This window comes from Poromitra crassiceps (assembly GCF_964638095.1).
Source record: "Poromitra crassiceps genome assembly, chromosome: 2".
In the NCBI taxonomy this organism is placed as follows: Eukaryota; Metazoa; Chordata; class Actinopteri; order Beryciformes; family Melamphaidae; genus Poromitra; species Poromitra crassiceps.
Genome location: NC_139624.1, coordinates 59,522,263 through 59,547,649, shown reverse-complemented (window position 1 = coordinate 59,547,649; position 25,387 = coordinate 59,522,263). Strand labels below are relative to the sequence as shown.

The following is a 25,387-nucleotide window of genomic DNA, read 5'->3' as shown; positions in this document are numbered from 1 at the left end:
ACCTCACCGTTTATCCAGTCTATGGCTGCAAAGAGAAGTCTGATTGTATGGAAGTCAATGGGAAAATGACCCTACTTCTCACTTGATTCATTATCTCAGTAAACACTTTCCTAATGACTTTATGGTCTCAATCACCATGTCTTCTTCATTATAGCATGATGTTCATTTTCTAAATTATGGTCTAATTTAGAGTGAAATAGATGATAAAGCAGACTATGATTTGGGGCATGATTGAAAGGTCGCCTGTCCAATTATCATACAGCTCGCAAAAATGTGCGCAAAATCCACTGGAGTCACACAGGAGTCGCTCTTTCTATCAACCCTACTTTTCCATACATGTAGCAATCACAAAATAGAGTACTTTTCTTAAAGCCACTGTTGTTGTTCGTCACGACAGGCTGTTTGTGTTCTTGAATATTGTGTAGTTTTCAATACAGAGGATTCTGGATTTTCACTAATGGCCACAGCAGAGAGGACGCCGTTTCCCTGCTGGGAAGCCAAGGAACAGCGACAGCTCAGACAGGACAACATCCCCCTGTATTGATAACTACACATTATTTCTGAATACAAACAGCCTATCGTGATGGACAACAACCATGGTTTTAAGGCAAGTACTGTATTTTGTGATTGCTACTGCTACATGTATGGAAAACTAGGGTCGATATAAAGGGAATCTGAGACTGCATTCAGAATCAAGCTTAGTCTCTGTTGCGGCTACACTTTTGACTTCTTAAAGCTTGTCTGTTCTGTCTGGCAGCTTATAGAAGCTGAGTTCAGGGTTCTTTGCCTCCTGCACATGGGAGAGGTCAGCCTTGAAGGCTTTCTGTCAGTAAGGCTTGACACGGAACAGAGGAATCGCCATACAACTCTTCAAACATGTTTCATTGCATGTTTATTTTTGGAGGATTTTGGTTATGGTTAGGGTTAGGCAAGTATTTTTTGGGGGTTAAAGTTTTCTTATTTAACCACGACCAAACCCTAACCAAATTGTTATACTTGCCTAACCCTAATAACCAATCTTTGGAATGGTAGGGCGTCCCACCAGACAGCAGCTTTTAGGCATTTTTATTTAGTATGCTAGCAGATGGACATGACACAGAGGCACCTACATGCAATACTAGTAAATGAAGAACAATCATCAATTAATTGTTTTCCTCTCCAGGGTGGGCTGGACTTAATTGCGCTACGCCCATATTTTTATATTCTATGGATAACACCTAGCACACTGCTGTCTCTGTGGTTGGAAACGGTGAGTGTCTTACGATGCACAGGGTGTTCTCAAAAATAAACAATATCCTGGTTCAGCATAAGCTGTGTACTTGCATCTTCATATCCTGATCACTAATACCATTATACAATATGCTAATAACATCACAAAAACATCTAATCTAGTACAAATGCCATCCAGCATTTACTGCATACTAATGCATTCATATTACATGGATAGCAGTAAAGAATTCTACATAATACAATACAAATTGGTGCTTTGTCACACAAAACAATACCGTGGTGTAGGCCCATGTGTGTCAAACTACTGAGCCACTATTTGCCCATTTGATCATTCTTTGCTCCTGAAACTGAAAGCACTGCAAAGTAAGATGTTACTGTATCTTGAGGGTGGGGATTGGAGAAACAGTGTGGCAGACAATCACACATTAAACACCAATTGAAGTATGAAGTATAAGTAATTAGTACTGTAGTAGTAGAAGTAGTAGTAGTTTTTAAATTTACATCAATGACCTTGCATCTTCTAATGGACTCACTGTCTTTACTTTTTGCTGATGATACCAATTCTATCACACACTAAGTTTATTTCTCTTATATCAGATGCAAACAAGGGTATGGAAATAATTTGCTAAATGGTTTCAGCTTAATAAAATGTCCTTAAATATAAAAACAAATCAAATGTCATGACATTCACTAGAAAGAAATATTGTATCGACAGGGTCTTGAAAAGTATTAAAAGTTGATAAATCATTTTAGGGAAAATTAAGGCGCTTACAAATTCTTAATGATTCCCTCCCCCCCGTTTTGGAAATACATTTTAATTCCCAATCTTTCCAAGTACCCCCTGCAAGCTGCTCAAGTGCTGTACTTTTCTATTTAATTAAACTGCAATTCAGTGGTGTAGCCCAGGTGTTTTCAAAGTCTGAGACTATGGGCCTACCCCCCCAGACAAAGCTTTGAAAAAAGCATGCAGCTCGCCGAGCTGACCCTGCTGCTCACATACGCAGCTCGGCCACTGCACGGCCTCACCCTGGCTGCTCCTTGATGGCATACTTCAGGGATGCTGGTTCACTGTCCTGGAGCTGGCAACATACAGCTGTCCATGGCCTGTCTGTCTCTTGTGTGCAGTGGCGGACTGCATAATCGGGCATGTCGGGCAAATGCCCGGTGGCCTGGCCTGGCCTGGCCTGGCCTGGCCTGCCAAAAAAAAAAAATTTTTTTTTTTTTTTTTTTTTTTTTGGCAGGCCAGGCCAGGCCACTCACTGAACAGCAGGCCAGGCGCCGCCTACTGGTTTACTGGTGGTTTTATTACTTTATTCAGGTTTAAAGTGGGTGCATCTCATTGTAAAATTGGACTTGGCCCAAATTGGGCTTCAAACGGCCCAAATTGGGCTTCAAACAGCCCAAATCTGGCTTTAAACGACCCAAATCTGGCTTCAAACGGCCCAAATTGGGCTTCAAACGGCCCAAATCGGGCTTCAAACAGCCCAAATCTGGCTTTAAACGACCCAAATTGGGCTTCAAACGGCCCAAATTGAGCTTCAAACGCCCCAAATTTTCCGCCGCCGCCCTTCGGACGCCGGCACGCGCGTCGGCCCGTATCGGCCTGGCCTGCTTGGTATCTAATGCCCGGCCTGAATTATGATCCCAGTCCGCCCCTGCTTGTGTGTGTGAGTGTGTCTGCGTGTGTGTATGTGTGCATCACTGATGATGTCACAATGCCTCTGACATCACTGATGATGTCACAATTTATGACATCACCGATGACATCATCACTGGGACTTTGTGTGTGAGAGAGAATTTATGACATCACTGATGATGTCATCAATGCCCTCCGAACCACTATAAAAAGAGCACGGAGAGAATCCTGAGGACTCCATGCTGCCACTGACTTCAAGGGGGAGAAACAGCAATCCCCCCACACATCACCCTCCCTGCCGGACGAACTCAACGCGTTCTACGCTAGGTTTGACCCCTCTGCCAGAGCGCCTCCCCTCCTCCCCCCCTCCTCTCCTACCCCTCTCCCCCCCACCACCCCCCACCTCCACCACCTCTCCTCCCCACCACCCCCCCTCCACCTCCCCCCTCCTCTCTTCCCCCCCTGAGCCACCTCTCCCCCCCATCACCCCCCTTCTCCTCCCCCCATCACCCCCCCTTCTCTCCTCCCCCCACCACCCCCCCTCCTCTCCTCCCCCCCTGCCACATCACCCCCCCCTGCCATCTCTCCCCCTCATCACCCCTCCTCCTCTCCATCCCCCCACCACCACCCCTCCTCCTCTCCTCCCACCTACCACCCCCACTGCCCTCCTCCCCCCGACCACCTCCCCGCCACCTCTCCCCCCCCCCCACCCCTCCTCCCCCCACCCCTCAGCACCCCCACCCCCTCCCATTCCCACCTAACCACCAACCCCCCCCACCTCCCACCCCCCACAGATCCAGACCGCCCTCTCACCATCACTGAGGATGAGGTGCGCCGGTCGTTCCTGCGTATCAACCCCACGCAAGGCGGCCGGCCCGGACGGCATCCCCGGGCGGGTCCTCAAGGCCTGCGCACACCAGCTGGCAGGCGTATTCACAGACATTTTCAACCAGTCTCTCTCCCTCCGACAAGTTCCCTCCTGCTTCAAAGCAGCGACAATCATCCCCATTCCCAAGCAGCAGGAAGTGACCAGCCTCAATGACTGGCGCCCAATAGCCCTCACGCCAATAGCCAGCAAGTGCTTTGAAAAGCTGGTTATATCACAGATCCGCCCCACACTCCCCCCAGACCACGACCCGCTACAATTTGCATACCGCCCCAACAGGAGCACAGCGGATGCAGTAGCACACGTGCTCCACACTGCCCTCTCCCACCTGGAGGGGAAGGACACCTATGTAAGAATGCTGTTCGTGGACTACAGCTCAGCATTCAACACCATAGTACCCTCCAGGCTGGTACGCAAGCTCAAGGATCTGGGACTAAACACAGCAATGTGCGACTGGATCCTGGATTTCCTGACAGATCGCCGCCAGGTGGTGAGGGCGGGCAACCTCACCTCCTCCCCACTGACCATCAGCATAGGAGCGCCCCAGGGGTGCGTCTCCAGCCCCTTCTGGTACGACCTCTACACCCACGACTGCGTGGCGACTCACTTCGAACACCATCGTGAAGTTTGCAGACGACACAGCAGTCGTGAGGCTGATCTCAGGGGGCGACGAGACGGCCTACAGAGAGGAGGTGGGGGCCCTGGAACAATGGTGCCAGGACAACCACCTCTCTCTGAACGTCTCCAAGACCAAGGAGATCATTGTAGACTACAGGAGGGGGGGGGGGCGCACTCCCCCCAATCACCATCAATGGCACAGTGGTGGAAAGGGTGGACAGCTTCAAGTACCTGGGAGTCAACATCCACCAGGACATGGGCCGGTCACACCGCCACTGTTGTCAAAAAGGCCCAACAGCGACTACACGGACTCAGGCGCCTGAAGAAATTTGGACTAAGGCCAGAAATCCTTAGGGACTTCTACAGAGGCACCATTGAAAGCCTGCTGACTGGCTGCTTCACCACCTGGTACGGGAACTGTACCACCATGGACCGCAGGGCGCTACGAAGAGTGAGACGCGCGGCCCAGCACGTAACAGGATGTGAGCTGCCAGAACTGCAGGAACTGTATAACCAGCGGTGCCTCAGGAGGTCCCTGAAGATCATCAAAGACACAAACCATCCCCACAACAGCCTGTTCTCCCTGTTACCCTCAGGGAGGAGATACAGGGTCCCAAAAGCACGCACAAATCGCTTGAGGGACAGTTTCTTCCCGCAGGCCACGAGACTCCTTAACATACACAAATAGTGTAGTAGCTGTACTGTACCGTACTGTAGCTGCTACCATTATGTATGTCTAATGTTTAATTGTATGTTTAATTAGGTATATGCTATTTGCACCTGTACGTCAAATACGTCGAATTTAAAATGTTTAAGCACGTCTAAAGTATTCACATGACATGTGCACCTATGTGCAGTGAATATGCCACTGTCTCTGGCTTGTCGTATCACTCTACTGCCTTATTGCTTGTTGTGTCTCTTGTTGTTTTTGCACTCATATGCCCTGTTATATTTGTACTATGTTGTAAACGGAGTCCACAGCACAAGAATTTCACACGTGATACTTGTACCACGGAGTGACAATAAAAATCTTGAATCTTGAACCTTGAATCAGTGGGACAGACAGAGCCCTAGCTCCCTTTTGAGTTTGAGTTTGATCATTCTGACTTGCAATACATGATTGAATTATGCAGAATGTACACTTGAAAAAACAATAAAAAATACACATACATTATGCATTATTAAAACAAACCGCAACATCAAAAATACAATCAATGCTTAACTACAGCCCATTAAAAAGCCTGACACCACAAGAGATGGTGGAGTTTCTCTGTCTACTTGTTCTGGTTTTTGGCAAAGACAACTGATTGCCTCTGCGCAGAACACGGCCAGTCCTTTCTTTCTTACTAGGAGGGAGGATGTGGTGGAGTGGGTGGTTAGGCTGGGGCATGTCCTGAATCAGCTTCACAGTGGCCTGTTCTCTTCGTGTCTGCATCACAGCCGGAACAGGGACGGCACCAGGGAGCAGTATCGGTTAGCGCCCCAGCCTGCGTCTTCCGTGAGGAAGAAGCCCAACAATCCACGAGAGGCCTTTTAGGAGGGCCATTCAAGCCGCAAGAGGAGTCAGTGCCACCAATTACTGGTACTGCATGGTATCCACCAAGATACCATCACGTTGGAATGAGATGTTTGGAGCGGGGGAGTCTGGTGCAGTGCACAGGTCCTAGACCTGGTGAGATGAGGGAGGAGCCCGGCCGGGTGGCAACCCACAGAGACCGGTCCCTCTACATACCAGAGCCCTTCTCCCCCCCGGTCCCGGCAGAGTAGTTCCGGAGCAGCGGATTGAGTGGCCCTGACCACGTGACCACCTTCGACCCTTCCTAGAGGGCTGACCATGGGTAGCTACTGGGACGTAAGTTGGGGCTTGGCCAGCTCCGGCTGGGTCACCTGGGCGAGGGTGTATGATGTTGCGAGACCCGAAACATCCTATGACCCCAGGGTACATCACTGAGGATACGTCCCAGTTGCATCCATGCGATGTTTTCTCTTTAGTGTGACAGACATTTAGTGGGACAGACACACAGAGCCCGAGATTTATGACATCATGGATGATGTCACAGTGGGATTTATGACATCACGGATGATGTCACAGTGGGACAATCACAGTGTGCAGGAGTTTACTCCCGGCCACTAGGGGGCAGTGCAGTACTGCCTGTGGAACAGTCTAGGTTAGAGTGTGTTGTTGTTGCCACGTCCTTTTCCTTCCGGTCGTGTGCGAGTGTGCACTTTGTCTTTCCTCTCTCTTCAGCATGTGATTGCTTGTTTGATGTAAGTCTGCTAATATATTTATGCTTTATGTGACAAGATTTATGTTAACAGTGTTCACTCATGTTATAGTGCTATGTCATGCATTCGCTCATATGTTGTTGTGTCACCCGCAGGGTGTTCTCATCTTTGTCGGAAATAAAATTGCTAGCAGACATTGAGGAGTCTTTCTTCACAGTGGGACAGACAGAGCCCGAGCTCCCATTTATGTTGGGGATAATAATAATAATAATATATATCTATATATATATATAGATATATATAGATAGATAGACTGATAGACACACCGATAGATAGATAGATAGATAGATAGATAGATAGATAGATAGATAGATAGATAGATAGATAGATAGATAAATTCTATTAGATCTCCTTTTGATAACTATAGCCTACCACTTCCATTCACTGAGCCTCCCCTGAAAATGCTTGGAGCCCCCCTGGGGAGGCCCGCCTCCAACTTTGAGAACCTCTGGTGTAGCCATATTATCACAGCTCATTCCATCCTTGTATTTTGTGTGTGCAGGGGCTTCTTGCTGTATCTACTTGTAGCAATAAGTAGTAGTAGAAGAAGAACTCTTATTTTGAAACTGTGATCCGGAAGTGCTTTCCTGGGCTCATAACGACCTAAATTGCGTTCACTACAAACACACACAAACTATCGCTATATGAGATATGGGAAAGCGTATTGTAAACTGATTTATTAGTGGTTGTCTGAAAAAATAGCTGGCTAGGACAGCGACATTTCAACTCTGCTGCTACTTATGGGATTATCCCATACTACTACTGGCGAAATATCTAACAGCTATCTAGCTAACAGCTAGTTTAGCTAAGCTAACGTGGTCTTAAAATGGATGCTAACGTTAATCGAGGTCTGTATCCTTCTGTGCATGTTATCAAATCATATGCTTAGGAAGCGGAGAGAGACTGACATAGTTAGCAGTCAGGGTTGGGTCGGAGGTTACGATAGCTTAGCTGTGTTATCGCAGGTTATGGGATAGATGTTCATTCAAAAAGAAAACTGCTATTGAGTGTATATAATTTAACCTATGTGACTTAAGGTGTAATTGTTTTTTGTGATGCTCTATTGATCTTTGAGTAGGACATTTCCCCGTCTTCCCTCCACAGTGATTTCAAAGTGCAGAGCAGAGAAACTGGTGGAGATGTAGACCCAGTTGTTCCCTCGCCCATCACCAATGCAATGGCTCTGACTTGGTCACATAAAGTTACCATCCTTGGTGTGAGGTACCAGGTTTATAAAACTATTACCTACCCGTTCCCGAAGTCATATCGCAGATTCGAAGATATAAATGGACTGCGTTTATATAGCGCTTTTATCCAAAGCGCTTTACAATGTTCCTACATTCACCCATTTGCACACCGAAGGTGGCAAGCTGTCGCTGGCACAGCCATTGGGAGAAATTTGGGGTTCAGTCAGTGTATTGCCCAAGGACACCTCGACATGCGGCCTGGTGGAGCCGGGGATCGAACGGGAGCGTACCTATGTTCCCCGGGTCCTATGTTCCCCGTTTTTGTGGGACCGGGGAACATAGAACCCTTCCTAACCTCCCCCAGACCCTAACCCAAAACCTAACCTCTCCCACCCCTCACGCCTAAACCTAAGGTCGGCATTGCGGGTGGTCGGCATAGCGGATAGACACCCCAAATGTTACGGAGAGTGTTAAAAACGGGGAACATAGGACCCGGGGAACATAGGGATGACCCCGATCGAACCACCAACTTTGTAATTAGTGGATGACCTGCGCTACCTCCTGAGCCACAGCAGCCGCCCGATATAATGTTGCAGTGTTCGAGCGGGATTCGATCCGGGGATCTCTCGCACTCCAGGCATCCGCCATATCCAGTCGGTTAAACGGTTCCCAAACTCTTCAGGCCCCGAACCCCAAAATAACGGTGCCAGAGGCTCGCGACCCCCACTATCCCCGGTCCCCCGGAGGTGGTTGAAGCATACATTGGTGCGCATTTCGTAAACAAAACAAACAATTATGGTTAAAATGTGCTCTTTTTAATATATTTTTTAATAGTGTTTCACACGGGGGCATGGTGGCTCAGTGGTAGAGCTGTCGCCTCACAGTCAGAAGGTCCTGAGTTCGATTCTCGCCTGGGACACTGTGGGCGCCGTGGTTGTGCTCCCCCCCATATCCTCAGTGCCCACTGCCCAGGTGGGTTATCTCGTCGTAAGGGCCTTTCTCTCTGTGTGGAGCTTGCATGTTCTCCCCGTGCTCCCCCAGGGGGCTCCTCCATATATAACCCCCCCACCAAAAACATGCAGAAGATCAGATTGTCATCCGACCAGTGACGACAACATCCGAAGTTGGTCCCCGGGCGCTGTACGAGAAAGCGACCACTGCTCCTGGCCTGCCCCCTGGAGGAAAGGACATGCCTGGATGGGTTAAATGCAGAGGACACCCTTCACCGGTTACCGTCAGCATGAGTGTGTTGTGGCCGCATGCATGTATTGTGGTGTTCGTGTGACAATAAAAGACGGGCTTGTCCGTTACGAGTTTTTTTTACATTTTGTAGTTACATGTTCTTCAGACCAATTTCACACATTCTGAAAATCATCTTGCCACCCACCCAGTGGTGTCCCGCCTCCCCCCTGGGGGTCCCGACCCCCACCTTGGCAACCACTGGGCTAAAGGGCCAGGCTCGCTAGTCAAGTGGACATGTTGGAGCTGAGTGTTACAATATTACTTTTACATAAGCCATTATGTCCAGAGGTGCTAAAATGATATTAAACAACTGTTTAAAAGCAGTATTTTGACAGCCTGTGCTGAATTTACAGCAGAGTGTGTTTGATATTACTATCATGGTGCACTGCTTGCACGCAGCAAGCAAACAACATTGCAATCACAGATACGGCGGCGCACTGAACAATTCCAGCGCACCTGGGAAGCAAAACATATCTCATACTCAAACTCCTAAGGTTCCTGTTGGGACTGGGCCATCTCGCATCTCCTAAATTCGGCACAGGCTGTCGAAAGACTGCTTTTAAACTGTTGTTTCATGCAGGTATATAATTTTGACACCTCCGGAGTCGGACATACTACTGGGTTCTTTAAGAGGAATATAACATCTTCAGATCTGCGATACGACGTAGGAAACGGGTAAGGAGCCGTTTTCTCCACGTGGTACCTCACACCAAGGATGGTAACTTTATGTGACCAAGTCCCAGAGCCATTGCATTTGCGATGGGTGAAGGAACAAATGGGGCTAGTGGAGATACAGGATAGATGCTTAGGGTTTTGATGACATATTGAATATGGAAACTTTAAGGATAGTTTTATATGCTTGCTTTTGTCACCACTTCATCTTATGCACTGTATTTATATGTATTAATTATAATGTAATTATTTGACTGCTTACATCTACTGTTAGATCTTCAGCTCCCACTGTCATCCCTGCGTCTCCTGGTTCCTCCAGTGCGGTTGATGTCCGCATGTATGTGGCAGGTGGCCAAGCAGCGTAACGTGGAGCACTACGGAAAACTGTCTGAGTTCATCACGTTGGTGACAGAGATGGTCCCAGAGCTGATGAGTCCCAAGCAGAAGACTCAACTCATCCTAGGACTGAGAGCTCGGGTAGGAGGACGGGGATATTTAGTCTGTTCGTGTCTGTTTGTGTCTTTTCTTGTGCTTTCATCTACAAAGAAAATAAACAACAACATACAAAGTGGAGCCAAAACAAAATAAAAACCAGAAATTTTTTGGTACAGGTTGAGTGGTTGGAACATAAATATTCCAGGTTAGGCTAATTGCATATGTTGTAAGCTGCTGCATTTGGATCACTCCCACCACTGAAGCTAATGTAATTCATTATTATTATTATTAATAATAATATATTCTAATTATATATATAATAATTATTATTATTTCTCATGAAGAATGCACATTTGACTATTAGTAGACATTTTCCTGTATGTTCCTTAGTTCATCTTAGAGTTGTTACAGAGGGCCGGCCCATTTGACTGTGAAGCCATCCAGGATCATCTGAACAGTTTTCAACTGTGGACAACAAACCACATGCATGAAGAGGTAAACAATGTTCCTGCAACATAGTCACACAAAGAAGAAAAATAAATAATTACATTAGCCTGTTTTGACTTAGGGAGCATTTGAATAGTGTTTTTTCAAATAAGAAATTCCTGTACTTCATGACAGGTCCAAGAAGTTGAGGTGGAGGTTTCAAAGTCAAAATTTGTGGAGCTGGTTCGAAAACTGATGAATGACCAAACTGAAAAAGAATTATTTTTGAAGGTGACATTTTCAGTTTTTATTCATTATATGTAAGGCTGTCAATGTATGGATGTGGGTTATCTGTCTTTATCTTTGTCTGTATATCTATGCCGGTCTACCTATCTTTCTAAATTTATATACCTGTCTATCTGTCAGTTTATATATGTTGTCTACCTTATCTAATGTAGAGGTGAATATGAAGTATTCATGCTATTTTGCCCTGATGAAGGAGGTGTTCCCTGTTCAGTATGGAGACTGTTTTGATACGATGCTCCAGATCCTGATGTGGGAGTTCTTCTTCCGACTGGAAGAGTTTCTCCCTGTACCAAGTTTTTCTCAGGTAGGCAGCAAGCTGGGAAAGTGCCACATTCCAAAATGTGTAGTAACCCTGTTATTTCACATCAGTCTTCTTTTTCCAGGTAGCTGCCAGTTTTGACCTTGCTCCCCTTGACCCCCAATTTGAGCAGTGTGTCTGTGATCCTGAAGATCTGAGGATGCTTTTGCAGCACAGAAAATGGCGGCAAAAGCTGACTAAAAGTAAGAACCTGTTCACAGATCATACTGTATATTTTAAAGGTCTTGGATTGACAACAATTATACACTGGTACCCCCATTTTCACTGCTGATATTGTTAAGGGTGGAACAGATATGTAGCTTGCCCCCATGCAGAAGCTAAGGCGGCCCATAAGGCCTGGGTTATTGCTGGCAGACCTAGACAGGGGCCTGTTCTAGAGCATAAAAAGCTAACCAATGCTAGATACAAATATGCAGTGCGCTTTGTTGGCAAGCATGAGCAAGCCTTGAGAGCTGACTCTATGGCTGGAAAACTGCTTGACAGCAATGTCACTGGCTTCTGGAAAGAAGTTAAAAATATAAATAGGGGTAAAACAGCACTGCCATGTAACATTGAGGGTGTATCTGGTGGAGAAAATATAACTGAACTATGGAGGCAGCACTATGCTGCTCTGTTTAACTGTGTCAGAAGCGAGCCCTACTGTACAGGCAACATAGAGGAGGAAGTGGTACACATCAGCCCCTATGAGATTTCCCAAGCCATAAGGCAACTAGCGGATAACAAAGCATGTGGCAAGGATAACATTACTGCAGAGCACCTGAAGCTAACCAGCCCTAGGGTTGCTGTGTTGCTGTCCATCTGTCTTTCAGGGTTGGTAACACATGGCATCCTGCCAGATGCTATGCTGACAGTTGTCTTAGTACCTATCATTAAAGACAAGGCTGGGAAGGTAGGGAGTATGGATAACTATCGACCCATCGCCCTAGCCAGCATACTGTCTAAAGTGCTAGAAAGTGTAATAATAGACAGAGTTGGGGATCTTATCTGCACCACAGACAACCAATTCGGTTTTAAGAGCAAGCACAGTACGGATTTGTGTATTTATGCATTAAAAGAAGCAGTAGAAAAGTACAGAGGGCAGGGCTCAACAATGTTGGTAGGCTTTATTGATGCCTCTAAGGCGTTTGACAGAGTCAATCATCACAAGCTATTCACCAAGCTGAAGCATAGGGGTGTTCCAGGTAGCATCATACGTATCCTGGCATATTGGTACGACAGGCAGACTATGCAGGTAAAATGGGGGAGTATCTCATCCTCTCCCTTCAGAGTCGGTAATGGGGTACGGCAGGGAGGGCTTCTATCCCCAGGCCTATTCAGCCTGTACATGGATGACCTGTCAAGGCAGTTGAGAGGTTGTAGAACAGGGTGCATAATGGGTAACACCTTAATCAACCATTTCATGTACGCTGATGATCTGGCCATTATATCTCCCAGTAGTGCAGGGTTCCAACAGCTTCTCAACATATGCTCAGAGTATGGGGTCAAGTTTGACATCAAGTATAATGCCAAAAAGAGTGTAATAATGATATGTAGGACCAAGGCGGATCAACATCTTAATTTCCCAGGTTTCTATTTGTCTGGTAAAACCCTGTCTGTGTGTACCAATGTAAAATATCTAGGCCACATCATCAATGATAAGATGGAGGATGATGCTGACATGCTTAGACAGAGAAGAATGCTATATGTCCAAGCCAATGTGTTAGTGAGAAAATTTCACTACTGCTCTGATGAAGTGAAGGTGAACCTGTTTAGAGCTTACTGCACCCCTTTGTACACGGCCCCTCTCTGGGTGAGATATAAGAAAGAGAGCTTGCGCAAACTCAAGGTTGCTTATAATGACTGTCTCAGAATCCTGCTCAAGAAGCCCAGGGGTAGTAGTGCCAGCAAGCTTTTTTGTGATTTAGGGATAAACACCTTCCAGGCCACCCTGAGAAGACTAATGTACAAGTTCATATGTAGACTGCAGGGGTCCCAGAATGATCTCATTATACAGTTGACCAACCCAAGGTGTAGCTCTGTGAGATACCAATCCTATATGTGGACACACTGGTATTTGTGCCTTTTATAGAATGTGTATAAAGCACTTTTAAATGGCATCTTAATGGCATTTACTGTTCTTATCTTTAGATGCCTTTTATTGAATTTGCATAAGCACTTTTTGTTAATATGTCATATATCGCCTCTTATAATGTTTTTTTTGTGTTGTTGTTGTGGTGTGTGTTGTTATGTCTATTTACTATATGTGACTGTATGTCTATTTGGACAGTGGAGTCTGCAAATAAAGTTTGATTGATTAAGCCTAGTTTCAGTTTAGGGAAAGGGGCTGTAGCTAGGGATAGCAAGGGCATAGAGAGGGGAGGGGTAGGACCATTTTCCATGTTGTAAACGATTAGCTGTGTTTTTGAGGTATTCCCAAACATTGCCTAAAGTGCCATAAGGCTGAATGGCCACACCACTGTGCTGTGGGCTTCAAGGTACCGGTATTTGTGCTTGTATGAATCTGGACAGACATGGATGTAGACTGGTCACTTTTTGGTGGAGGCATACATCCGCGATGCGGTATTTCTACTTTAACTCATGGCTTTGGATAATACCCCGTAGTGATCTATTAATATTATGAACAATATTGATTGAAAGCTTTCTGTTCATCAGGTGAATTCTCCTTCATGTCAGACACTATCTTATCCACACTTGCATGTAAACAAACTTCAGTGGCATGTGAAGATCAGATCGATCATCAGTCACTGGGAAGAAATGAAGAAGATGCCTGTGAGGATGATGAGGTCACTGATGACAGTTCCAATGAGATGGTGCCATCAAACTCCCAGCTGCAGCAGGACAGGCCGTCACCTCTGACTTCCTCTGCAATCAGGCGAGGTGACAGTGGTGAGCATAAATTTAAAGAGATATTCCATCATTTTACATGGCGGTCCTTTTGTGGTCATATACTGTATATACACCGGTATATTATGTGTATGTGTGTGTGTGTGTGTCTTTTTCATAATTTTGGCCTACAGCTCCAGAAAACGCCCAAAACAGTATTTCAAGAAATTAGAATAGTGTGAAGAAAGAGAAGTGGAGACATGCGCTGGAGAGAAGAGGGATGAAAATAAGTAGAAGTAAGACAGAGTATATGTGTGTGAATGGGAGGGAGGATGGAGGGGGGGTGAAGATGCAGGGAGTAGAGGTACCAAAAGTGGAGGAGTTTAGATACTTGGGGTCAACCGTGCAGAGTAGTGGGGACTGTGGCAAGGAGGTAAAGAAGAGAGTGCAGGCGGGGTGGTGCGGGTGGAGAAGGATGACTGGGGTGATCTGTGACAGAAGGGTACCAGCGAGAGTGAAGGGAAAGGTCTACAGCAGGGTAGTGAGACCAGCCATGCTGTACGGTCTAGAGACGGTGGCACTGACAAACAGACAGGTGGCAGAGCTGGAGGTGGCAGAGATGAAGATGTTACGCTTCTCTCTGGGAGTGACGAGGCTGGACAAGATAAAGAACGATTACATCCGAGGAACCGCCCATGTCGCGCAGTTTGGACAGAAAGTGAGAGAGGCAAGACTGAGATGGTATGGACATGTGCGGAGGAGGGAGGTGGGGTACATCGGGAGGAGGATTCTGGAGATGGAGCTGCCAGGAAAGAGGAGGAGGGGAAGGCCCAAGAGGAGGTTCATGGATGCAGTGAAGGAGGACATGCAGGCAGCGGGCGTGACGGAGGACGATGCAGAGGACAGAAACCGATGGAAACAGATGATCCGCTGTGGCGACCCCTGACGGGAATAGCCGAAAGAAGAAGAAGAAGAAGAATAGTGTGAAGAAAATCAGCAGTTACTTCTCAGTTATGACTGACTCCAGCCTCAGTCCACTCCCTCTGAATCTCCGCCAAATGTTTTAATCGTCTTTGCCTTGACAATCCGCTGAAGCCCATTTCCATGATATTCTAATTTTTTTGAAAGGATCTGTATATATATAATTATTCTTCTATAATGTGGAAAATTTAAAATAGTAAAAATAAAGGAAAATGATGCATGTCCAAACTCTTGATTGTAGGACCCTGAAGCTTGTATTTTTGAAACCTATTCCAAGAAAATCCTGAGCAGTTAAGTGAGAAACTCAGCCTAATCTGACCTGAGGACCAGTTGTGTGTTGTCAGTCTGTGACATTAATGCCAGCTCTAGTTTTGATATTGTTAATTTTCTGCCTCCAGGAAAACTTCGTGACTCAGCTAAACGCCATAAGAAGTACAGCTGCCTCCAGTGTGGGAAGGCATTCCCTCAGTTGTCAGACCTCAAGCGACACGGCAGCGTTCACTCTGAAGCCCAGCCCTTCACCTGCAGCCTGTGCGAGAAGAGATATAAGAACAAGGCGAACCTTAGAGTTCACCTGCGAAGTCACACTGGAGAGAGGCCGTTTGTCTGCACATACTGTGGCAGGAGGTTCGTGACATCTGCCATCTTGAAATCCCATTTGTACACTCACACTGGTGAGCGCCCATTTGCCTGTACTCTGTGTGATAAGAAATTCACTCAGGCTAATATTCTCACGGTGCACCTCAGGATGCACAAGAAGGAGAAACCGTACCTGTGCAGCGTATGCGGCATGTCCTTCTATCACTCTGGCCACTTGCGGGTGCACTCACGCATCCACACAGGGGAACGGCCTCATCACTGTGACTACTGCGGCAAGGATTACTCCACATCTTGTGCACTGGCAATACATCTGAGATACCACACAGGAGAGCGACCATACTCCTGCTCCCAGTGTGACAAATCCTTCCCCAGCCATTCAGCGCTGAAGAGACACATAAGAACACACACAGGGGAGAAACCTTTCCAGTGTCCCAAATGTCACAAGAGGTTTTCCCAAAGATCCAACATGAGAGTGCATCTGAAAAGTCATGATAACAACTAACAGGACACTTGTCTTCTGTGTGGTTGGAAACAGTGAGTGTGTTACGCAGGGTAATAAACCTTATGTTGCTTCAGGATAAGCTGTGTATGTGTCGTGCTTCTTCATATCCTTCCTGATCACATAACTAAGAAATAAAAATGTATCTAATCATCATCATCATCATAACTAAAAGGGAGCAAGTGGGCTCTGATTTTTGTCACGGATTTTGTCCCGGAAGTGATGTCATCAGTGATGTCACTTGATAAATTGTGCATTGTGACATCACTGATGTCATAGCAGGAATGCAAACTAGTCACCTTTAGGTGACAGTCACCTTTTTGATCCTAAAATAGGACACTTATTTTGAATTATCATCAATCAATCAATCAGTTTAATACATGTCCCAGAAGGGCACTTGGGTTCACATCAGACAGTAGTGGAAATTACAACATCATTACTAATTTGATAGTAGTAATGAAGGCACACTTCAGAATTGAGATACATTATTACTAGTTTTAAAGTAATAAAGGCACACTTCAATATTATACAATACATAAACATTTGTTGCATTATGTACAGATTCCAAAAGACCATCTGCTGCCCTCAGCCGGGTCGCCGCGTGCGCAGCGCCACCGTTGCACTAGCTCCTCAAACATCACAAGTGGCTCGCTGTCATCAGCGCCAGATGGATGAATGTATCGGAAGAAGAGGGGGTGGGGGGGGGGGGGGGGTGGATGATGCAAGAGCTGTCAGGGAACAAGGCGGGGGGTTTGGGGGGGGAAGAGCTCAGTTGCAGACGAAATATCAGGAGAGCTGCGTCCTTGGCAGTAAAGAGTCCAGATTAGGATAAAATGTTTTGGTTGCCTGGAATTCCTTTCATGTCACACAGACCAGGGTCACACAGACCAGAAAGTCAACAACAGGTGTCAAGTCTCTGATTCCCAACTTAGTTCTTATTGCAGATCAGTGGAATTTCTATGATATATCACAGTTCAAATTCACTGACCGCCCGTCTCAATTTTCATGACGTCACAGCCTAGGGTCAATCGCTGTTGTCTTCCCGTATCCCGCGGCGAAAGATCCGTCTGGGCAGAGGGTGGGGGTTCCCCGGACCCCGCATTCCTCAAAGTTTAGTTGATTTGCGTTGAGAGACCAGCTTAGTAAATCCAATAAATCCATATTTGTCATTTCGAGTAGACGAATGCAAGTTTGCTCTGGGTGTTGTTGCAGGCAGAGGGAAAGAAGGGAGATAAGGGAGAGCGAGAAAGAAAAGCGACTGCCCTGTTCAAGTGCTGAATGCGTGATTAGATCAATTGTGATGTCATCAGTGAAGCGAAGTTGTGACATCATCAGTGATGTTATAAGAGGAAGTGAGCCCGCACAGTGGTCGAGCTGTAGGGCGGGCGAGGGAGCAAGTGAGCCAGCACAGTGGGTGAGCTGTAGGGCGGGCGAGGCCGCACGATGGGCTCGGCCACAAAGCGGCCGAGCTGCCAAGCTCCACGGCCAGCTCGGCGAGCCGCAGGGCGGGCGAGGCTGAGCAGCGGGCGAGCCGAGGAATCGAGCGCGCGAGATGCCTAGTCTAGTCTAGTTCCATCCAGCACCTATAATTCATTCAGACAGCATTAAATGATTCTCTCTTGAATGGGTAAAACATAATGTGCTTTGTCACACAAAATACTATAGGCCCATGTTTGTCATGCTAGTGAGCCACTATTTGCCAATTTGATCATTCGGTAACACTTTATAGTAATGTTCAGTTGTAAGTCATTTACAGTATAAGCCTTTAGTTCACTTACAAAACATGAATATACATTTATAGCTGATTAATAAATGCTATGTTAACATATCACAAATGTGTTGTAAGTCATCTATAAACCTTTAGTAAATGAAGTGTTCCTCACCTGTTATAAATGATGTGTAAATCATTTATAATTAATTTACAAGGCTTTCTGCATCCCCTAATCTAAAGTGTAAACCATTCATCACACATAAATGTGTTACATACAAGTGGGTAGCTCTGTCAAAATTGAAGCCAATGTGGAAGTGCACTTAAACCTGCAGTCTTTCGAATGGCCTGCAGGGGGCGACCCATTGGTCTGTGGACTTCTGTTTTTGACGCCGCACATATGGTATTTTGTCATTGCCATCTTGGATTTCGACACAAGTTCAGGGGTTTCCCACAGAGCATGGCCTCCTATTGGTCTGTGATCGGCGAGCTGTGTGATCAGTGGACAAGTGACCTGTCAATCACGCCCCAAAACATAGTCTGCAACTACAACATAGTCTGAAACTAGCGATTGAGACCATAAACACATTAGGAAAGTGTTTACTGAGGCCATACTTGAGGCTTCAAAACAGAAGTCCCAAACTAATGGCTCGCCCCCTGCAGGCAAAGAGGACACATCCGCATTGGCTTCAATTTTGACAAACAGAGCTACCTCCTTGTATGTAACACATTTATGTGTCATGAATGGTTTACAATTTAGATTAGGGGATGCAGAAAGCCTTGTAAATGAATTGGAAATTATTTACACATAATTTATAACAGTTCATTTGCTAAAGGTTTATAGATGACTTACAACACATTTGTATGTTAACATAACATTTATTAATCATCCACATGTATATTCATGTTTTGTAAATGGTTAGTTCACCATTAACTAAAAACTTATAAATGACTTACGACTGAACGTTATTATAAAGTGTTACCGAGACTTCCTGCGCTTCATGACAGGTCCAAGCTGGAGCGGTGGAGGTTTCGAAGTCAGGATTTGTGGAGCTGATTCGAAAACTGATGAAAGACCAAACCAAAAAGACCAAACAACCTTTTAATTTTTTATTCCCTATCTACCTTTCTATATACCTGTCTATTTGTCAGTTTATATATTTTATCTATCTTATGTAATGTAGAGGTGAATATGAAGATTTTATGCTATTTTCCCATGATAAAGGAGGTGTTCCCTGTTCAGTATGGAGACTGTTTTGATACGATCCTCCAGATCCTGATGTGGGAGTTCTTCTTCAGACTGGAAGAGTTTCTCCCTGTACCAAGTTTTTCTCACGTAGGCAGCAAGCTGAGAAGATGCCACATTACAAAATATGTAGTAACCCTGTTATTTATCAGTCCTCTCTTCTTTTTCCAGATAGCCGCCAGTTTTGATCTTGCTCCCCTTGACCCCCAATTTGAGCAGTGTGTCTGTGATCCTGAAGATCTGAGGATGCTTTTGCAGCACCGAAAATGGCAGCAAAAGCTTACTAAAAGTAAGAACATGTTTACAGATAAACATAAAATATAAAATAAAGTACTATAAGGTTACTATAAAGTCATACATAGTACAACAGACACACAATATGTCCCTATAGGAGTATAACAGGAATAGCCTATTATAGTTACCATTCATTCATCGTTCATTGTTTAATTAGCAGAAAACATTCTGCTAAAATGAGGATGAATTGGCATTCTACGAATATACTGAGGTCAAATTATCAAGGTCAAAATAGATAAATTCATAAAGGCAAACGACTCTAGTCCAGCAGAGGGAGCAATTGCACCATGACCAACATAAATGTGTTGAGTAAGTTAAATAATAGAAGGATAGAATCAGTGCCAAAGCAGTAAATCCCAATTTACTGCGGTTTACACCTTGTACTTCATACTAACTCTTTTTTTTTGACACCTTAAATACCTGAGCTGAATGTGGACAAATGTGCTGCCAATAAGATATGAGTTCTTCATGGCATTTGTCACAAGAAACAGGACTCAGTTCATAATTGGCATTCATAAATTTCAATAAGTTTCTAATTAGGAAGGCCCTGGAGTAACTGTCTCTGAGGCAGTTTCAGAAATGAGCAACAGGAGAAGGATCGACATTGACAGAACCCTTGTGGCATTATTGCTTCAAATCACTTAATTCTAAGTAGAAGTTTAACTTTATCCTTTCAAGGATTATTATTCTTACTTTATCAGACAGTTTTACAATAGGTAGATGATGACTTGGGACAAAGCAGGCCAGACCAGATTCAAACCTGTTCATCTTTAGTTTATTTTTTTGAGTAGGCTACATTTATTTTCATATGTGAGTTTCACACTCTGTTGCTCACAGTTAGTTTATTCTACAGGCTAGTTAAGTGGTTCTCAGTCAGGTCCTCAGGACTCAGATTCCTACTGGTTTTCAGTCTAGTCATCCAATCAGGGACTGACGATGTCAGGTGATCTGCAATTAACCAGCTGGTTGGATGGAAACGCAAAAGTGGATTAAGAACCACCACTCTAGTTGATGTTGATCTTGGCAGGCCCTTTTCAGGGGAGGCTCAGTCAGTGAATGGAAGGGAAAAAATATTCCATTAGTTAGAACAGACCTTTTTATCTATTTGATGTAGTTTGAAGTCAAACAGCAATATCAGGCTATCTTGGCTCAATTTTTGAGTCTATGTCTGATCAAATAGGCATCTAGGAATTTAGCGCAACTAAGCAAGTAAACGGGTCTCTGTCCAAGGTCCGTGCATGGGCGGAGTTAATAGGGGGGCCGGGCCCCCCCAGTGGTTAAAATAGATAAAAATCACTATTGTAAATCTCCATGTCACTGTCTGGCTGAATATGATCATAAAATTGATATATCCACTTTGACAAGCATCACAGGTATCTCTTTGCTAAAGCTGTTATATAATATTTCTTATATTTCCATTCTTATACTTATTGAACAATAATTACAATACTCTGATTAATAACACTAACAATAATAATAAAACAACAATAACAATAATAATGATTTTTATATTTTATTATTATTATTATTAGTAGTAGTAGTAGCAGCCTATTATTATTACTTTATTATTCAGAGACTAATTGTAATTATTGTACAATAATTCCTCTAAATCTGGTTTTAAACGGCAAAAAAAAAAACAGACAAAAATGCTGGAAATGTCTTTCCCCCTTTGCAGCCCTGTCTGGTGACCCGCCCCCCCTTCCCCCAAGTATAAAAGTCAAACTCCGCCCATGGGCCCGCTTGCTGTGTTGTTATAGTTTCACTAACAATAAAAAACAAGTCTGCGATAGATATGTTTTAATAGAGTAGGGGTGACACGGTCAATGTGGACGATGCATGTAACCTGGTGGAAACCGGATACAGCGTTTATATAAGGCAAGTACCTCGTGTCGATGTATCTTGCGCATTCTATGGCTGAGTTGAAATATATTGTCATGTCATGGTGTCTTTGGGTTAGGGATGTTCATCAATTATCGAAAATCGATAATCGATCGTTAAGGATTGGAATCGATCCTGTGGCATTTGGATCGATTTTTTAATTATTAAAAAAAAAAAAAAAAATTTTTTAGGCCTATGTGCTGTAGCCTATTGTATTTTTAATTTTATATTTTTTATATTTTTCATTTGCAGGTTAAACTGGCGACCGTGCAGTGTTTGTGGTGTGGGAGATTCGAGCTGTCAAAAGAAGACAAAAGACTTGCTCCTGGCCAATCCCGGCGCTTGACTGCTGCGTAGGCGGGCACAGGGCGTGGTTTTGGCTTAACCACGGTGGGTTTCGTAATAACGCATCACTGATCACTTCAGTTGGCAGCCGCTTTTCCACATGCCCCTACTGCACTTCCCCACTTGTAGGCCTATGTACCACCAACCAGGGTAAGGCAGTAGCGGCATGTGGGAAAAGCCGCTGCCAACTGAAGCGATCTTGCTCAATACTGTACCAATTTCAAAGATGTCTGTTCACATTTTAGTTATACATTAAAAAAAATACAAATAGGGTCCAGGTTGAAAAATATCGAAATTCTCCTGTAAGTACAGTTTGCTGGTGGCTGTAACGGGACAGCCAGATGTATTTTGTGTGTGATATGAGCGCATGGTTTAACTTGGCAGGAGAGATGGGACAGGTGGATGCTCAGCCAGCCAAACTCCCATTAGCTAGGTGCTCAGGAGGGTGTGTGTGTGTATCTGAGTAAGTTTGTGTGTGTGCATGTTGTGTGGTACTGTAATTACTTACTGTGTGTGTGTGTGTGTGTGTGTGTGTGTGTGTGTGTGTGTGCATGCGTGTGTGTGTGTGTGTGTGTGTGTGTGTGTGTGTAGACAGGGTGATTAAAGGCGGGTGGAGGGCTTGTCAGAAGTTATCTTCCCATCTCATCTCATCATAGGCACTCTGGCGCATTCCCTCGATGCCTCAACAGGCGGACGCCGCGGTGCTGCTGTCAATCGGGCCGTCAACGCCTGCAGAAATCGATGCCAATCTCCCCCGGTTTCTATTTTTAACCTCAGCACCCGGGCCTTTGATAAGGATGCTGTCTTCCTCTGGCTCTCGGATGAGCAGCCGACCCCCACCCACCCCCGACTGATGAGGTGAGATAAGAGACAAACTAGACTGAGCTAAAGGCACAGACGTCCTGACACTCTGAAAGAGGCTTTTAGGGTGGTGATGATGATGATGATGATGATGATGACAGCAATGATGATTACTACTATTATTATTAGCATTAACAGAGGTGCCCAAATTCTTTCCTATGAAGGGCCAAAAATGAATCTGGATGGAGGGCCGTGGGCCAAAAATAAATGTTGATGTTATGTCTAATTATATTCCATTGAAATGTATAGACAATTTACATTCTAACTCTAAACTACATTTTCGAAATACATTTTTTTTTAATCTGTTTAACAGTAATTTTATTAGATTAGTTAGATTTAGAGTTGATTGTTACGCTGTAAGGCACCTTTCTGACAAAAAGTGCATGCAACTCAAGGTGTGTATAGGCCTAACCCTACCATACCATACCTCAAGATATCTGAATGAGAATGGGTTATATGGTTATAGAACCTGTGAGAGGTCAAGGGACCCCTTTGAAAATGGCCATGCCAGTTTTTCCCCTTGCCAAAATGTAACTTTGGAGTTTGGAGCGTTATTTAGCCACCTTACCAACAAGGTAGGTTCACATGACAATGGATTACATTAGTCTTATAGCTTCATTTGGTATAAGTATCATCACACCAGCTTTAAAAATGAGCCCACCACAGCCTCTGAAAGACAGTAATATCGGTCGTGGATTTTTTTGTTTTGATCAAATCCATGGCGGTCCAAACGTGGCCCGCGGGCCCCAAATTGGTCAGCCATGGGCTAGTAGTAATAGTAGTAGTAGCAGCAGTGGCAGCAGTAGGCTACAGGCCTAATATTGGTGGTATTATTAGTCAAAGATAAATCAGAATTTGCTCACCGTCTTCACTACTCCAAACAGAAACTACACACCCTTCTGTCTCGCCACTGTCTGACAGGTGTCAGGTATCAGAGGGCACACTATCTCATGCCTTCTGGTTCTTCCCTTCATTAACGGGATTTTGGGCCAAAATATTTGATTGGTACTCTAAGGCCTACAAAATAACCCTACAGCCAGAGGCAGAACCTGCCATCTTCGGCTGCTCGGAGTCCTCTCTGAATTTCCCTACAGCTGTGCAACAATCTCTGACATTGGGGACAAAATGTCAAAGACTCATATAAGCACCCTGTGCGGCTGATAGCACCATAGCTCCAACAGTTGTAATGTTGAATGTCGATGATGTATGTTTTTTTTTCTCTCTCTTTTATTATTTTCCTGTGTCTGAGCTTGTTTGTCTTGTTCGTATAAAAAAATGAAAATAAAATATATTAAAAAAAGATAAATCAGATTTGAATTGCTCTTACGTACTAGCTACTCCTAGCCTACTAATCCATGCACCAAAGTCCAAAATTTCACTTATCAGTACAGCTCAAGGTGGCAAATTCTAATCTTTTTATTTTTTATTTTTCACTCATTTTCTCCCCAATTGTGCTTGGCCAATCTCCCTGCTGCCCCGGTTGCTGCCCCACCCCCTCTGACGATCTGGGGAGAGCCGTAAACACAAACATGCTTCCTCCGATACATGTGCAGTTGCCAGCCGCTTCTTTACACACGACAGCGGGGAGCTTCACTGGCAGCACGTAGCACGTGGGAGGATCACGCTATTCCCACCAGTTCCCTTCCGCCCTGAACAGATGACCAGAGGAGGCGCTAGTGCAGTGACCAGGACACATACCCTCATTCTGGCTTCCCATCCGCAGACATGCACAGCCAACCGTGCCTGTATGGACGCCCGAGGCCGACCAAGCCAGAGGTAACACGGGGGCGCCTCGTGTTAGTTGGCAGGGAATCTACTGCTACACTACCCGGATGCCCACTAATTAACATTTTTGAAAGGGTAGGCTATATGTCCATAGATGATATTTTGATAGCCATTGCTGAATGGTAGCTTTGTGACAGTTATCAGCAGCCACCACCTACAATACATTGGATTCTATGCACTGATACATTTCTTATTTTAGGCTAATTTCCAGGACGTTTACTCATGTTTTATGAGAATATTGTTGATGTAATTTGAAAGGGTATCTTCTTAGCTTTTATTCAAGCCCAGTTGTGAGTCTGACACATAAAGAAGACTGGGCCCTTCAAAGTGCCAATGACATTCATTTTTCCACAATTTTCGCCTAAACTATTCTTTATTTGAGCATTGTGACATCTAGGAACATCACAGACACAAATGTCAAAAGCAGGAATACTCACATGACATGACTGATGACTGTAAGGATTCAGAGAAGGTATACTCCACTCATATTATCCCACCATGAGGGGTGATTTTGGGCCTTAAAATAGAAGATTGGCCCAGGCCATTAACTAATTGGTACCACCCAAGGTGGCAGATTCTAGTTTGCCCTTTTGAAAAAGTCTATAGACTTCCTCTAGAGCAGGGATACTCAACTTGTTTTGCCTGGGGGCCACTTTTTTTAAATGATAGGAGGCCAGGGACCAGGTAATAAACAAACATTATTATTTTTTCTGTAGCGGATTATAGGTTTTGTAGGTCAGCTGGAGTTTAGTCTGACAATTTTGTGCACACAGATAGGTTAAGTTAGTTAAGTACATATAAGTGCCTGGGTGGCGAGCAGACAGCGGTATTTGACAATTTAGCTGGAGCTCAGTCAAACTTTATTTCACGTTTAAGTTGTGAATTAGAAAATGGTCAGGGGGCCACTCTGCACCCTATCGCGGGCCGCATCTGGCCCCCGGGCTGCAAGTTGAGTATCACTGATCTAGAGTCTAGATGATATTTCAATGTGATAACCCTTTCCAAGTGGTAGCTTAGTGACCCAGCATAGAAAAAACTCAAGAATTATACCTTTCATTCACTTATCATCATCATCATCATCATCATCATCACCACCACAAACTTATTGGGCTGGTCACAATAAA

General features: G+C 44.8%; 1 protein-coding gene across 3 annotated transcripts; it reads left to right on the top strand.

Moving 5' to 3' along the window:
* Nucleotides 1-6,580: 6,580 nt before the first annotated feature.
* LOC310795233 (uncharacterized protein) lies at nucleotides 6,581-16,214 on the top strand. 3 transcript variants are annotated; one of them, XM_083657297.1, is made up of 9 exons: nucleotides 7,374-7,504; nucleotides 10,032-10,234; nucleotides 10,583-10,687; nucleotides 10,814-10,909; nucleotides 11,118-11,228; nucleotides 11,308-11,425; nucleotides 13,896-14,129; nucleotides 15,446-15,674; nucleotides 15,795-16,214. In XM_083657297.1, the coding sequence occupies exons 1-9, from the start codon at nucleotides 7,483-7,485 to the stop codon at nucleotides 16,147-16,149; spliced, it is 1,473 nt and encodes a 490-aa protein (XP_083513423.1). In that variant the 5' UTR covers nucleotides 7,374-7,482; the 3' UTR covers nucleotides 16,150-16,214. The 3 variants fall into 3 exon arrangements, with proteins under 3 accessions (XP_083513422.1, XP_083513423.1, XP_083513421.1); XM_083657296.1 differs by lacking the exon at nucleotides 7,374-7,504 and adding an exon at nucleotides 6,581-6,638 and having other exon boundaries at nucleotides 15,446-16,214; XM_083657295.1 differs by having other exon boundaries at nucleotides 15,446-16,214.
* Nucleotides 16,215-25,387: the final 9,173 nt, after the last annotated feature.